This window comes from Parasteatoda tepidariorum, chromosome 10 (genome assembly GCF_982258835.1).
Source record: "Parasteatoda tepidariorum strain Cologne lab strain chromosome 10, Ptep-v5.0, whole genome shotgun sequence".
In the NCBI taxonomy this organism is placed as follows: Eukaryota; Metazoa; Arthropoda; class Arachnida; order Araneae; family Theridiidae; genus Parasteatoda; species Parasteatoda tepidariorum.
This window is the reverse complement of record NC_141764.1, coordinates 104602759-104618035: the sequence shown is the minus strand read 5'-3', so window position 1 is coordinate 104618035 and position 15277 is coordinate 104602759. Positions and strand designations below refer to the sequence as shown.

At 30.9% G+C, this 15277-nt stretch overlaps 1 protein-coding gene across 2 annotated transcripts in view; it reads right to left on the bottom strand.

Moving 5' to 3' along the window:
- Positions 1 to 7339: 7339 nt before the first annotated feature.
- The window catches only part of LOC107446557 (uncharacterized), a 53445-nt gene continuing 45507 nt past the window's right edge, over positions 7340 to 15277 (bottom strand). For both annotated transcript variants that reach the window (XM_016061233.4, XM_016061234.4), the window contains exon 10: positions 7340 to 7547. In XM_016061233.4, the coding sequence (XP_015916719.1) occupies positions 7392 to 7547 (156 nt within the window). In that variant the 3' untranslated portion in view covers positions 7340 to 7391. The remainder of the gene's footprint in view (positions 7548 to 15277) is intronic.

Here is a 15277-nt window from a genome sequence, read left to right as displayed (position 1 = left end):
AAAAAGAATATTTTTATTATTTAATACTCAAAAATTCTCTACAAATTATAGCAAATCTAAATTTCACTTTCCTAAGTAGTTACAAGACAAAACATGACACTTTTAAGTAACAAATAAAATATGCTGCCTTTCGGTTGGAAACCGGACACGACTGCCTTGCCGCTCACCTTCATAGACTTGAAATCTTTCCTGATCCAAACTGTGTTTTGTGCAGAGAGGACTCCTCAATGAATACTGAGTTTGTCCCACAGTTATTGGCAACATCTAGGACAGGTTACTGGAATGCTAGGGAACAGTTGCTAGGCTGCCATTTGCGACTAAATAGACTATTTTAAAGCAATTATTTTAGTTGAAATATGAGTAAAAGCAACTAATTTGCAATGATTTGCATAAAATTTGTGACTCTTTTTAAGCCAATTAGCGACTAAAATGAAGATAGCTTCATGATTCTTCCCACACTTTTTTTGCCGCTCTTTCGTTTTATCCAAATTTTATTCTTCCTCACTGTTTGATGTCAAAAGCAAGACAGGCATGTTTAACCAATCAGACTAATGGAATTGAAATTCGCACTATGTGAATGGCATTCACATGGTGCGAATTTCAATGCTCCTCCTGCTTCAGGAAGCTAATGTAATAGCAAAATTAAAAAAATTGTCTATAATTTCACAAAATGTGTAGTTAATTTTTAGAGCGATTTAGAATAGAAAAAATGGTACATGGTGATATTCGTTTTGTCGAATTGAGATCGTAATTTTTTTTATAAGCTTTAAATTTGGAAATGCGTCAGTTATGAAAAATAAACACTTGATAGATGAATTAAATTGCAATATTTCTTTTTTTTTAATGTCTAAACTAAGCGGCTGCAAATTAGAACCGAGAATGGAAATTCGAGTTTCAAATTCACCTGTTCTGTAGCAGATAAAAATAAAACTCCCTGTTTTTATGCATAGTGTGAAAGAATAAGGGTCCAGCAATTAATTACAATTTCGGATCGGTTTGTTTTGATGTTTGGTTAGATATGGAATATTAAGTTTGCAGGGACCACAGACCTCCTATTTCATGTTTGACTGGAATGGAGTAGAAAAAAAATCGCACAGCTTTAGATTGATACACGCGTTTTTCCTTCTGAATTCGATTATTGTTTCAGCAAAATGTTGAAGCCAAAGTTAAACTCTAGATAATATTAATAATCCTGAACCAGAATCACGGCGACATAGTTTCAGAATGTTAAGAGTTTTTGCAGAATAATTTTTTCTTTAGGAAGTAAAAAAATTTTAATTTTTTTTTCTCATCAGGATTATATTTAAAAATTCATTTATATGCAGAAACACTATCGTGCTGCTTTCGATTATTTAATCAAGAAAACTTATTTGTATTCCAGAAATTTTTTATTTTATTTAAAATGTTTTCAACCAGATGAAATCGCCAAACCAAACAGCTTGAATTGCGCTTGTGAAATTGCTAAGTGTCTTACCTTTCTTGATATTGAAGATTTACAAATCACAGATGAATGGCTAATTTTGCAGTCTCAGCTGGTAGAAGCCAATCATTGAATAAATAAAATACGAATAGATCATTTTTGAAGAGAGATTATTTATGAAAAAAATTCAACAGGAAAAGTTAAATATCCTACTCTCGGACTTTTTGTTAAAGTTAGTCTGGCTTTATCTCACGGCAATAGCGATGATGTATCTCTCCAGGGTACTTTCTCAAGAGAAAGCATCACTGTCTGAGAAAATGTTAAATGCTAGGCTTAATATAAAATATGGTATACAGACAGAAATTTAAAAATGTTTCACAAGTATCAATTGCAAGAAAACTTTTAATCTTAACTTATAATGCCTGTAATTCGTATTTTGCATATTTTTTAGAAGAACAGAAAAAGAAAAGAAAAAATCGAAAATATTGAACGAAGGAGTAGCGAGAAAAAAAGAAGGGATTAACAGTCTTGAAAAAAAAAAGGCTCAAGTTTTTAATGGATGAGTCGCATTAACATTAAGAGATGCAGTCGCAAGGGCGGATCCAGAAATTTTTCCTGGGGGGGGGGCGTAGACTCAGAATCCCCTCCCCCCACAGTTAATTTTTTTCATACTTTTTTTTTTTAAATACTTTTTTGAAGAAAAAAAAATCTGGGGTTTTTAATGCTAGTCTTCTCATTTATTTTTTTCATAATGAACAATACATAAGTAATTCAAGTATTCAAAATCGTTAAATAATAAATGTAATGCGTATTAGAAACTATGGCAAATCTGTCAATGATTTTTTCAACATCCAAATCAATTTCTCAATGAATGTTTAATAATGCGAGTCCATTTAATCGTTCTTGGTTTTGAGTTGCTCTAAGCCAAGTTTTGAGGCATCTAGATTTTAGTTACGAGTTTCACAAGTTTCCCATCTTCACCTTTATACAAACTTTGGTTAAACCTGTTGGAGCTCTTCAACATTATTAAAAGTTAGAATGAAACTATGACGAATTTCGTTTTAATCTTTGATTATGATTCTTGAAACAGTGAAGAACATAATTAGATGGAGAGAAAAAAATCGATTATTCCGACCTACCTAGATGTATATGCCCCCTTAAATAATTTTTAAAATATTTTATTTCTTTTGTAAACTATTAAAAAGTTTTTCTTTTTTTCAAATTTTGGGGGGCCAAACTGGATCCGCCACTGTGCAGTCGTCAGTAGACTCTTTACTTAAAGAAGGAAATGAGCGTTTAAAAGATACCATTAAAAAGAAAATGATAATGTTCAAATAAGAATTGCTCATGGATTATTGGAAGCTGCTGAAATATTACTAGTAACAGAGAGAGAACATGAAATTGAATTGGTTAAAATTAATAAACTTGTTCATAAAAGGAAAACAAATTTAATGAAGTTCTATACTAAAAGCACCAAGAAAATGTTAAAAAAATAATAATTTTCACATTTTATACAACCCTGTGTGTTTTTTTTCCACTTCATTTTCAATCATAAAATTCTTAATTTATTTATACCTATATAATAATTTTCCTTTCATATTATTGTTTAAAATTATTTAAGTACTTTTAAAATGCAGATTTTGTTTATTATGTGGTAAATTTTTATTTTTATAGTAAGGTTTAAAAAATTTATATATGAAAGTAAATGTCATTTCTACTTCATTTTTTTTATAATGCCTAAAATTTTTAGTCCCTAGCATTTTTTTTTTCAATTCAAGTATTGCTTCTTATATGATATCTGAGGCTTTATACCTCATAACGAATAAAACTAAAAATAGATATTTTTAAAATGTTTAAAAGTTTTCTACAGCAGTTCCTTCAGCATTCCTTTATCTCTCTATATGTTGTTGGCACAAATAAATGTACATTTTTATTAAATATGAGTATCTAACTGCATGTTATTTTAATTTTATACTATTACAGCACAAATAATTGTTAGAGGAGGATATGATGTTGGCAACTATTTTATATATCTTGGAGACTATTAATAGGAGACTTTTTTTTCATATATGATGCAACTATTTTTCTTGTTTTAATCCAGTGGCAGCCCTGGCACTGCTGACTGATTTTCTGTTAATATTTCTATTGTTGATATTCTATTTAATGTTTCTTTGTTCTAATTCTTTTTGTATTTCGAATGTTTTTTTATTTGTTGTTATTCCTATGGGTCTGGGCGGAGTGTTTTTACACTCCAGCATAAGATGTGCAGATCAAATGCTGCTACTAGAAATAAAAAAAACAAATAAAATAAGGTTTTTATAGTGGAAAGGTATAAGCAGTACTCCAATTATGAAACTTTCATTTTTAACAATAGAATGTATGTTGAAAATAAAAATATACTTATTACTAGAGCCCGGATTTTGATGACCTAAAAAATCTCAACTAATGCCCTTAAAAAGTGCAAAAAATGCCCTTAAAAATCCAAAAATTGCGCAAAAAATATCTTAAATAAAGTAAAAATATTGAATTAAAAAAATGCTTTGCTCTTTAAAATTATTATGAGTCATTTAAAAAATATAAAGCAATGCAATACTTGTTCTGCGTTCATTAAAGTTTGAAAAATTTGTTTTATATCCTAAAATAACAAAAAAAGGAAAATATATTGACACCAAAATATTTTTATTTTGTATAGAAACTTTAATGGATATAACAACTTCCATCTCATAATATTACTAAATATCAGAATTACATTGGATTATTAAATGCTTTTTGATAATTTGAAATGTAAACGAGCGTCTCTTGCCTGAAAGTAAATTTTCATTCCTGCAGAAGCTTCTTTCAACGTCTACTGAGGTTACAGGTGCGTACTTGAAAAAGACAGTCTCACTTACTGATAATTCTTCTTCAATTTGAAAAGATTTTGCTTCACCTGTTAATATTCTATAGATTTTCTTCATTGTTTGGAAGTCAGTGTAATAATGAAAACTGATAAAAAATAAGAAAAATTGGAAAAAATTAACAAAAAACTTTAAAAAAATGCATTAAAATGCAAAATACGCCCCAAAATTTAAAGAAAAATGCCCTATAAATCTAAAAAAAATGCTCTAAAAGACAAAAAATGCAAATGTCATCAAAATCCGGGCCTTACTTATTACATATTTGAATTGCCATTTTTGATAGACTTTTTCTTTTTGCTAACAGATCTTAAATGAATAAATATTGTAGACTAGTCAATATCAAGGTTCTTGTCTTATGGAATTTTCCTTTTCTATGATAGTTCAGCATACAAATATATTTTCTTTACAAAATACAGGGCTTCTGTTTTATCTAGAGTTTTGAAATCACACAAATGCGGATCGTGATGAGGGAGTTTTCAATCATACGAATGCTGATCACGATGTGAAAACCATGACTTTTCATGAAAATTTTCGATCACGGTCGAAATCAATGAATTTCCATGACTTTGGAGGTAGGTGGATACCCTGAAAATAATACATACCACAAGTGTATTAAAACGATCAAACTTTATCTCACATCCATTTATACTATTAGATTTTTCTAAACCAACACACTGACTAAGCTTTCTGTTATAAAAATGCGTGCTAACACATCTTCTATTAAGGTATTTATTGACTATATTAAATTATTTTCTATAGAGTATTAATTAATTTATTTCTCGTAAAACTGAAAATTTATGAAAAATTAATACATGTTCTAATACCTCCAGGAGAAAAGTTTTCATTAAATATGTTGGCCTTTGCTGATGACATTGACATTATTGCAAGAACACCCATAGCACTAAGACAGGCTTATATTTCTTTAGAGAAAGCGGCTGTCAAGATGGGCCTCAGAATAAACGAAAATAAAACTAAATTTTGCCCTGTACTGAAACAAGCTTCAATAACAACCACTTAGAAATTGAAGAATATAATTTTGAGGTTGTTGACAATTTCGTTTACTTGAGTTCTGTAATCAACAACAGGAACAATACTACAATGGAAATGTTGGAACTTCTGAAGTTCTAATAATGCCTCTCAACTGACATTCAATGTTTATTCGCTTCGCTACTTAAAACAAAAATTCTATAGAATTGGCGAAATAAGAATTCTTTCCTGCTATGTAAAAAGTACACTTTAAATGCAGCCCACTTTTTTGAGTGTGTGTATAATTCTGTTATTAAATATACATTAATTAACACTTACAAACCAGAGAGATCCCAACAATATTTATAAAGAAATCGTTTAAGAACAATTGTGATGTGTCTTATATGTTTGTTAAAACTGTTTCAGCAGGGTGCCTAGCCAAATCTTTCAACAAACCTTTTAAAGACTATATACATTACCAAAATGCAAAATAATTTTCAAAGATAAAATAGCTAGTTTTTGACAAAGAACTCTTTACTTGATTACATTAGCCATTAAAGAGATTTTTCAATTCGATTTCAGAGGGTGAAGCTTGAAATCGAGAATATCTTGCAAAATGCAGCAGAGTTGCGAGTGCAATAATTTCACTGCACCCAGCTCACTATGCGCACATGCGGAAGTATTTCATCAAATGTGAAAAATGATTGGCACTTTCATACACTAAGGACCCACAGTACACCGAAATGGATTGTGAAAAAGTTGACAAAGCACGCTTTTGCAAGATACGCGTAGCGAAAATTGGCATGATAAAGAAGAAAAAAAAACTCATTTTCGAAGCAGTTTAATTCCCCATGAAAAAAATATCTTTAAGGGCTTTTAAAAAACGAAATAAAGCTATTTTTAAAAACGCTACGCACCATAAGTCATAGAGATTGAACTAATTTTAAATTAATTTTATAAAATTAAAAAGCAAATGAAAACCCATACAGTTTGCTGCCTTGTTACACCTGTCCGTTATATAATTAGAAAACAAAATATGGAAAACAAGTTGACATATTCCACACAAAAAAAAAAAATTCATAACTTACTAATTACCAGTCAAACTGAGAGCAGTTGGTATTAATATGCAAATTAAGCTTTATCGTTAATTAAAATAACTTTGTTAAGATTATTTACTAAGATCAAAATTTTTAGACTAAGAATAGTGTATTTTGCTGCATTCTTTCTCTTAATTGGTAAAAAATAGATTAAATAAATGTTTTAATAACTTGTTCATCCATACTAGTCCCACATGATAAAAGTTTAGAGAGGACAAAAAACAAACTAAAAAAAAAAAAACTATTTGTTGAAAAAATAATAAAATTATATTATTAATTTATTACATCAATATGAGCTTAAATATATTTGATTTCATTTCCACTGTGACCCCAAATTCCCCCTCATTACATTTGACAACAGAAAAATTTAATGAATTAAGTTTTTTTCTTTTTAATATAATCAAAGAGTACTAAAATTCAGAAACTACTAATCAGATAGAACGGAAATCAAAAAGGAAAAAAAAAAAAAAAAGAAGAGGAGGAATTCCATGGAAGAGTGGTACGTTTTAAGTACTAGTACTAAGTTCTTCATTTTATTTTATAACCGTTGTTGAACAGCCGACCTAATTTTTTTTAATTTACAACTATTAATGTTCAACTCCATAGCATTGTAATTTTGAACCCAATCCAGAAGACAAGGGAACTCCTGGTTCAATTATTGAGAGAAATTTGCTTTTGTGGAGGACTTTTAGATAGAGCTAACCCTAATTTGCATTAGATGGAGAGGAAAAACACGAGAACCTTCCATGGTTAACCTGACTGCAAGGGGACATGATCTGCCTACCACTGAGGATTATTTCACGTCAGCACTGTGGTGAGTGGCCAGCATGAATCAACCAGCCATTGCCAGGATTCAAATCCAGTTCAACTTATAACACTCCATCCCCTGAGCCGTCACGGATCAGCCAGCACATTGTCACATTTATCAAACAGCACTAATAATTTAGATACAACTGAAATTGGCATGAATAAATTATATTTTATTTACAGGTCAGGATGAGCATAACAATGTCATGTTTCCATCTCATTCTCAGAATCACTACAGCTTGCCCAGTCATTCTCTTCATCATCTTCTTCATCCAAAGGAACAATAGATTTTAATTCATCTAAGAGTTCATGAATGTGGGCAACATAATCAACATCTTCCATCCCAGTTTTAATGCTCACCTACAAAATATCAATCATTTATTTACTTTTTTTAGATTACTGTTGAAAGAATGATAAGATAAAAAAGATCAGATTTGCGATGAAGTCGGCACAAATAAAGGACACATTTAAATGCACGATTCGAGTGGCGTATAAATACATATTAAAAATATCAGGACTTTCAAAACCAAGTAGAAATACATAGTGTCGAAAAACTGTAGCTTCGATTTACGATAAAATTGACACAAATAAAGAACTTCAAAAGTGATTACTGTTTGCACTATTCTAGAGTTGCGAGTCGCTTGAGTATTTTTTAATAAAGATCAGGATTTTAAGAAACTTGTAGAAATTCGACAATAATCTCCGAAAACGGGATTGAAAAGCCACTTGGATTTACTATGAAATGGAGACAAATTAAGAGCTTCAAAGGTGATTATAAATTCGAAATTCACGCATCATAATTTGTTTGTATTAAAATATTGGGATTTTTAAAACTTAGAAACTCATAGTGACAATCACCAGAAAAGTGATCGATTGAAAAACTACATTAAGAGTTGGTGCGTCAAATACTTAAATGCGTATTTCAAAATTTTCAATTTCATTTTTAAATTCCAGAAGTTTTTTTTTTAAATAAATGTCCAGGTGCTATCACGTGCCTCCCATCCAGAGCTAGAGGACCGTTAAGTTTTTCACTCCGCAAGTTGATGCCCCCCCCCTCCTGAGCCACAAGAATTGCGCGTTTTTTTATTTATACCACTGATCACAATCATCCCAAATAAGGAATCAAAATCAGATTAAATAAATTGGCGAAAAGATATTCTTTAAATTGTCTTTAAGTTTTACTAGACAAATAAAGTAGGGCCCAGCTCTTGATTCCACATATGCTGCGATTCTCCTTGATACTGACATAAGATTTTAATGACATTCTTTCCCCCCCCCCCACTTAAATATGAATTTTTTCATTTTTTTTGTTATTTCAGGAAGAGCATAAGTCAATATTTTCCAGAACATAAGTTAAAATATTTGCAGGCAGAGGTGGTGTAGAAAAGAAATGTAGTCCCATTAAAACTAAACACATTATTAGGAATTTATCGGCTATAGGGAAAATGAAACCAAGTTCACAAATACACAGGAACAATGCCGAATTCTGTTAAACACAGGTCTCCTACAGGTAATAGGCATAGGTGCATCAAATACAACACTATCGCAATCACTAAGAATAACAATACGTTACAAATACGATTATAATATGGCAATCATTATTGTTAATTGTAATTCTTGAATAAGGTAATATGGCAAAAATTATTATCAGCTACAATTCTCAAATGTGATAATATGGTGTCAGACTACGAATTTCAAGGAACAAGGTTGAAGTAAGAAGAACAGGAAAAATTAAAAGGACTACATTGATAAAGGAGGGGATGTTTTAGATTTTTAAGCTCTGAAAAAAAGGATGTTTTCTTTCTCTTTTAGTTTATTTTGAACATTTAAAAAAAAAATTAAAGATAAATTAACATATTAATGTGTATTTACTAAATTCTGAGAATTCAATATATTAGAGTAAAAATCATATGTATGTCTAATTTAAAGGGCAAAAATAACTACCGGCAGATTAACTATAACAAATGGATTATTGAAAAATTCTTTGCCACTTTTTTTTGTTGAAAATACACTGCGCACTTTATTATTTTTTTTTAAAAAATAAATATGGAATTAGTATTATGAATATTTTATACCATTCTAAAAATAAATTTTTCTTCTTGTATGTTTCTTAAAATTTTCTTCATTTTAAAAAAGAATCTTGTAAGGTTTACCATGTTTTGAGAAATGTTTCAAACGAAATGCCTTACATTATTATTAATAATTTTTTTCAATTGATTAAAATTTCAAGTTTCGAAAAAGTGGCTACCGTTAAAAATGCTACAACTGGCCACTAGCAAAATTAAGCTTTAAAATTATTTTCAATTGAATTGTTTTGCAAAACTTAATTGATATTTAAATAAAAAAAATAAATAACCTAAATATATCTAAAAAACATTTAACATATATATCTATATACAGCATAGGACCCCAAATCAGGCATTCACAGGACAGATGAAAATCCGTATTTCGCATTTCGGAATTTTCCGAATTGCGGATCTCTTTCGGAAATTCCAATATGGCGCCCGTATATTATAATAATTCAACTATACTGTTAATTTCAGAAAAACCAATAAATTTAGTTAAGTTTTGATCGTAGATTATGATGGGGTGAATTTAGAAATGTCCCATCGTAAGAAATTTTATTAATTAAAATAATAATCTATATAATAGACATAATATATATATTTTAAATACTCACTATTTCGATGTAGTAGCTGGAAATTTAACGATTAATAATGTAAATTTAAAAGGACAAAAGAAATAAATACTTGTTTTTTAAATGCCATTATTTTTTTATTACTGGATTTAAACATATCGCCAACTTTTAATAGTTTTAAATGTTTAAGCTGTTCCTTCAACAAAATTTCTTGAATTTTATACACAGATAAAATGTCATGTTACTTAAAGAATGACTTCTGCTCCATTCCTTTTATCAATTCCTTGGTTAACTCCATACAACGTTCAATTTAAATTTTTTTCGTTTCCTCAATATTTTCTTCTTCAGAATCTTCATCGCTATTTTCTTTGTCTAAAGCGACATTAATGATTTCTTCCTCTGTCAATTGCAGTCTTCAATCACGTTTTTGTCAAGAACATTTTCTATTTTGCTTGAAGTGACGTAATCTAAAAGTTCTTGAATCATTTCATTTTCGGGAGAAATCCAAAATCCGTCAAATTCTTGTACTTCGCTTTCGCCCTCGATGAAAATGGAAGAGGGCCACGAACGATGTCACACATTGATAAGGGTTTCTTGCTTGACATGCATTTGCAATGCTCCATAAAGCATCTTTTAGGTTGAAACTTTTTTAAAAAGTTTGGATGGTGCCGCAGGAACAGCAGTCGTTAAGGTAGTTTCGGATGAAATCCCTTTTATAGAAACATTTTAATGAATTCAAAATACCTTGGTCCATGGGTTGTATTAAAGATGTGCAGCTCGGGAGTAAAAATATGACTCATACGTTATCCTTTTCAAGCACCTCAGCATTTGGATGAACTGAACAATCGTCCAACACGAGCAATATTTTGGAATCATCTGGTGAACCTACAGATTTGATTTCAGTGAGAAAGTGATCGCTAAAAGAGTTCGTAAAAATATCCTGGCATGCTTATTGCTCTTATAAATAACGGAAATATCTTTGTATTTTTTAGGGCTCTAGGGTTAGCACTTTTACCCACAACTAGTAATTTACACTTATGTGTCACATTGCTACATCCAAGAACAGTAATTCTTTCTTTAAAATATTTCACCAAAGAAGGGGCACTTTCTTCTGGTGCAACATACGTTTTTCTAGAGATGTATTTCCAAAACAACCCAAGGGCGAGGGGAGTTCCTGTGCAACTAAGGCACGCACCTCCGATCGAGAGAAAAAATGGAAAAAATAAAAGTAGCTGGGACTGTTAATCGAGGAAATTAAGGTGAGAATTACAATATAAAATAATTGGGGAGAAGTCTAACTGGTACAGATTTTGGATTTTAAAATCGCGTGAACATGAATCGTGAGGTTGGATTTTAAAATCGCGTGAATATGAATCGCGATTGTGTATTTTAAAATCCCGTGAATACGAATCCCGCTGTTGGGTTTTAAAAGCACGAAAATATAAACACGACATTGGATTTAAAAATTGCATGAATATGAATCATGATATTGGATTTTAAAATCGCGTAAATAGGAATCGCGATTTTAGATATTAAAATCGCGTGAATATGAATCACGATATTGGATTTAAAAATTGCATGAATATGAATTGTTGGGTTTCAAAGACACGATATTGGATTTTAAAATCGCGTGAATATGAATCACGATATTGGATTTTAAAATCGTGTGAATATGAATCGCGATTCTGGATTTTAAAATCGCGTGAATATGAATCGTGCTGTTGGATTTTAAAAACTCGAAAATACAAATTGCGATATTGAATTTTTAAATCACGTAAATAAAAATCACGATGCATAACTTTTAGATCACGTGAATACGAATCGCAATGAGTAATATTTAAATAGCTTACAAATACGAAAAACGATATCTGATATTACAACTGTCTGATAACGAATCGTAATATTGGATTTAAAAATGCGTGAATACGAATCGCGACGTTGGATTTTAAACTGCAGAATACAAATCGCGATAGTGGGTTTCTAAATTGAGCGAATAGGAATTGCTAGTACGATTTTTTAATTGCGTAAAAAAATACCAACTCGTAAGTTTTAAATCAGTTAAATACGAAAATCGATGATTGATATTTAAATCGCTTGATTAAGAATCGCGATGTTAGCAGATTCCGGCGCATTTCCTAATATTTAAAATTCCGAAAATAAACAAAAAAAAAAAAAAAAAATCAAATATCGGCGGTCGAAACGAAACGCTTAGACTCCTTTCCACTCTATAGCGGAAGTCGCGGTAATCCGACTATCGTTCGGGCGGCCTGTGTTTCTCTAATTGGACTTCCCAAAAATTTTAGTTTTTGGAACATGTTCGGAAATTTTAAAAATTGGGAGAAAAAAGTCTTTCATTCCTGATATTTATTAAATTCTTTTTTATTGAGAAAACAAAAGAGGGAGGTTACAAAGTTGAGGGGTACATTAAATAAAAACAGTAATGTGGGAGTCACTGGTTAACAAAATAAGTGACGAGAAATACGTTATAATATAGAGATATAATACAAACAAAAGTACAATAGTAAAATAAGAACAGTACAAGAGATAATAAAAGTGCATATTACAATATAATTTGTGTTATTATAACTATAAAAAGAGTGGAAAATGTAATAATAATTTAGTTGCAAAGATGAGAGAAGTAATATTTCTTAAGATAGATAAGATATTGGAGAGAGGGTATGGGGAAAGTTAAAATCAAATTGTATCCATAGATGGCACCACTGAGGTAACTAATATTGGAATTTAGGACAAACATTCTATTATAATAAAAAGGTCAGGAATAAGGGCATTATAGAGGTAGTAATTAATTAGAAGGACAGGCCCCTCTTCCCCACTGGGCACTATGGGCACGTGCCCAGGGCCCCGCGATCGAATGGGGCCCCCTAGTTCCTGCCAGATTACCAAATGATAACCGATACATTATTACCGAAAAACATTAATTTTGAAAAATCTGATGATAATGACTTACTACAATACCTACGCTTATTATATTAGCTTTAGTTTGCCGCATGCGGATAGCTATACCTTGTACAACATAGCTTGAACTTTTTGACAGATGGGTCAGTGATGGGAAACAGAAAATATCTATTGGTGTAAAAAATGTGTTGGCTAAATATGTGGCTGTATGTATGTTTTAAACTATTCAAAATAAATAAATTCATTCGTCAATCAATTTTATTGCACTAGACATAAAAACATTGGGTAGGTAAGAAACCATTGTTTTCAGTTTTTCTATTTAAATTTTACCTCGAAGCAATAAAAACCACTTAAGACTTTCGGAAAATGCTTGAGTCCTTAACAGGTACTTTTATGTTGTGTGTCTATTCTTATGATTATTATCAATTTTTAATATTATTAAAATAAGAAGATATTGTTCGTCGTTGCAAAGTTATATCGATTTCAGATTTGACATCTGTCAAAAAGAAAGATCAAACTAATAAATAAACAGGGTATAATACTCCACTCTCTCTCAAAAATGAGTTTTTCCGATATTAGTATGTTTAGGTTAATTTAAATACCTATATGTAAGTATAAGAATACAATTTTAAAAAAAATTATTAAATTAAAAAAAGAATTATTTGATGCGGTGTGGTTTATGTCTTAAAGAAACCTATTCGAACGTCATTCGTAATACCAAAGACAAAAAAGGGGAATTCCCGATTCCCGATCGTCGTTTGACTTGACGAACGGGAATTCCCTTCAAGTATTTGTCTGCGATGTTGTGGCGTTTGTTTTGTTTGTAGTTGTTAGTTTGTTACTGACTGTGCTCGAGCTCTGATAAAAAAAATAGTATTGTTTGATTAAATCGTCGTTTTGTCTGTTTTGTGTTAGCGAATATTTTCGTTATAAAATTAATTAAATAGTGAATTATAATATAAAATGTCGAAACGGTCATATCCTAGTGGATCTGAAAAAAGGAAAAAAGCTCTACATCAGAAAGAAGTAATTGAAAAGTTACCAAAATTAACATCATATTTTACTACTACTACTGGAGAAACTTCTGTAAGTAGCAATCAACTCATAAATGTTCCACATGATGACTCAGCTCAATTACAAATTGCGGGAATTTCTAAACCTTCATGTTCCAATTTTGAAAAAGAGATTGAATCAGAAAGCGACTATTCCTACGACAAAAGTGCAACGACTTCAGTGACTTCACTAAAACCGACAACTCCAACTGTGTCAATTGAACAGCAGTTTTCCAACACAGAAGAATTAATATCGCACGATCCCGCCGATTATTTTCACGAAAAGTTTGTTGAAATAAATCGCGAAATTTTAATTCGTAAGGGACCAGTATATTTTCAAAATAAAGATTCTGACTTTTCCGAGGCATCCAGAACATACAAAGATGGTAATAAATTAGTAACGAGATATTTCAACAAAGCATTATTTATTCGCAAATTAAAGAACAATGAAAGCGTCGAAAGAAAATGGTTGCTGTATTCGCCTTCCAAATGCTCTGTATTTTGTTTTTCATGCTGCTTATTTAACCCAACTGATGTTAATCTTTGCTCTCGGAATGGATGTAATGATTGGAAGCATATTAATCACATAATTTTAACACATGAAAATAGCCCAGCGCATAAGCAATCTATGATGACTTATCTGGCACGAAGTAAAGCGGTTGGTAGAGTAGATATAGACTTATTATCTCAACATCAAAAGGAAGTGGATTACTGGAGAAACGTACTTAAACGGATTGTAGCTGTTGTAAAATTTTTGGCATCGAGAGGGCTTCCATTTCGCGGCGACAATGAAATCCTAGGATCTCCAAACAATGGAAATTATTTGGGTTGTGTGGAATTATTGAGTGAATTTGATCCATTTCTTGCAGATCACTTAAAAAAATTTGGGAATCCTGGAAAGGGTAACATTTCTTATTTATCAGCAAATATCTGTAATGAGTTTATTGAAGTAATGGGAAAACAGGTTCTAAAAAAAATTATAAATGAAGTTAAATCAGCAAAATATTTTTCCATAAGCGTTGACAGTACGCCCGATCTGTCTCATATTGACCAGCTAACTTTCATCATTCGATACGTAAAAGACTGTGTTCCTGTTGAAAGGTTTTTGAAATTTATACCTATTAAAGAACATAAATCTAAGTATTTAGCGGAGACCATCTTAAATTTTTTAGAGATACATGATATTCCCATAAAAGATTGCAGAGGACAAAGCTACGACAATGCTTCAAATATGTCGGGAAAGTATAGTGGTCTACAAACAAGAATCAAGGAAAAATGTGAATTTGCCACCTTTATACCATGTGCAGGACATTCACTAAACTTGGTAGGTGTCCATGCTGCTGGGTGTGTACCGGAGGCATCACAGTTTTTTGAAATAGTTCAGAAAGTGTACAACTTTTTTTCGGGCTCTATCCACAGATGGAATATGTTAACAGAACATTTAGGTTCAAAAAAAGTTGTTAAGAGTCTTTCACAAACCAGAT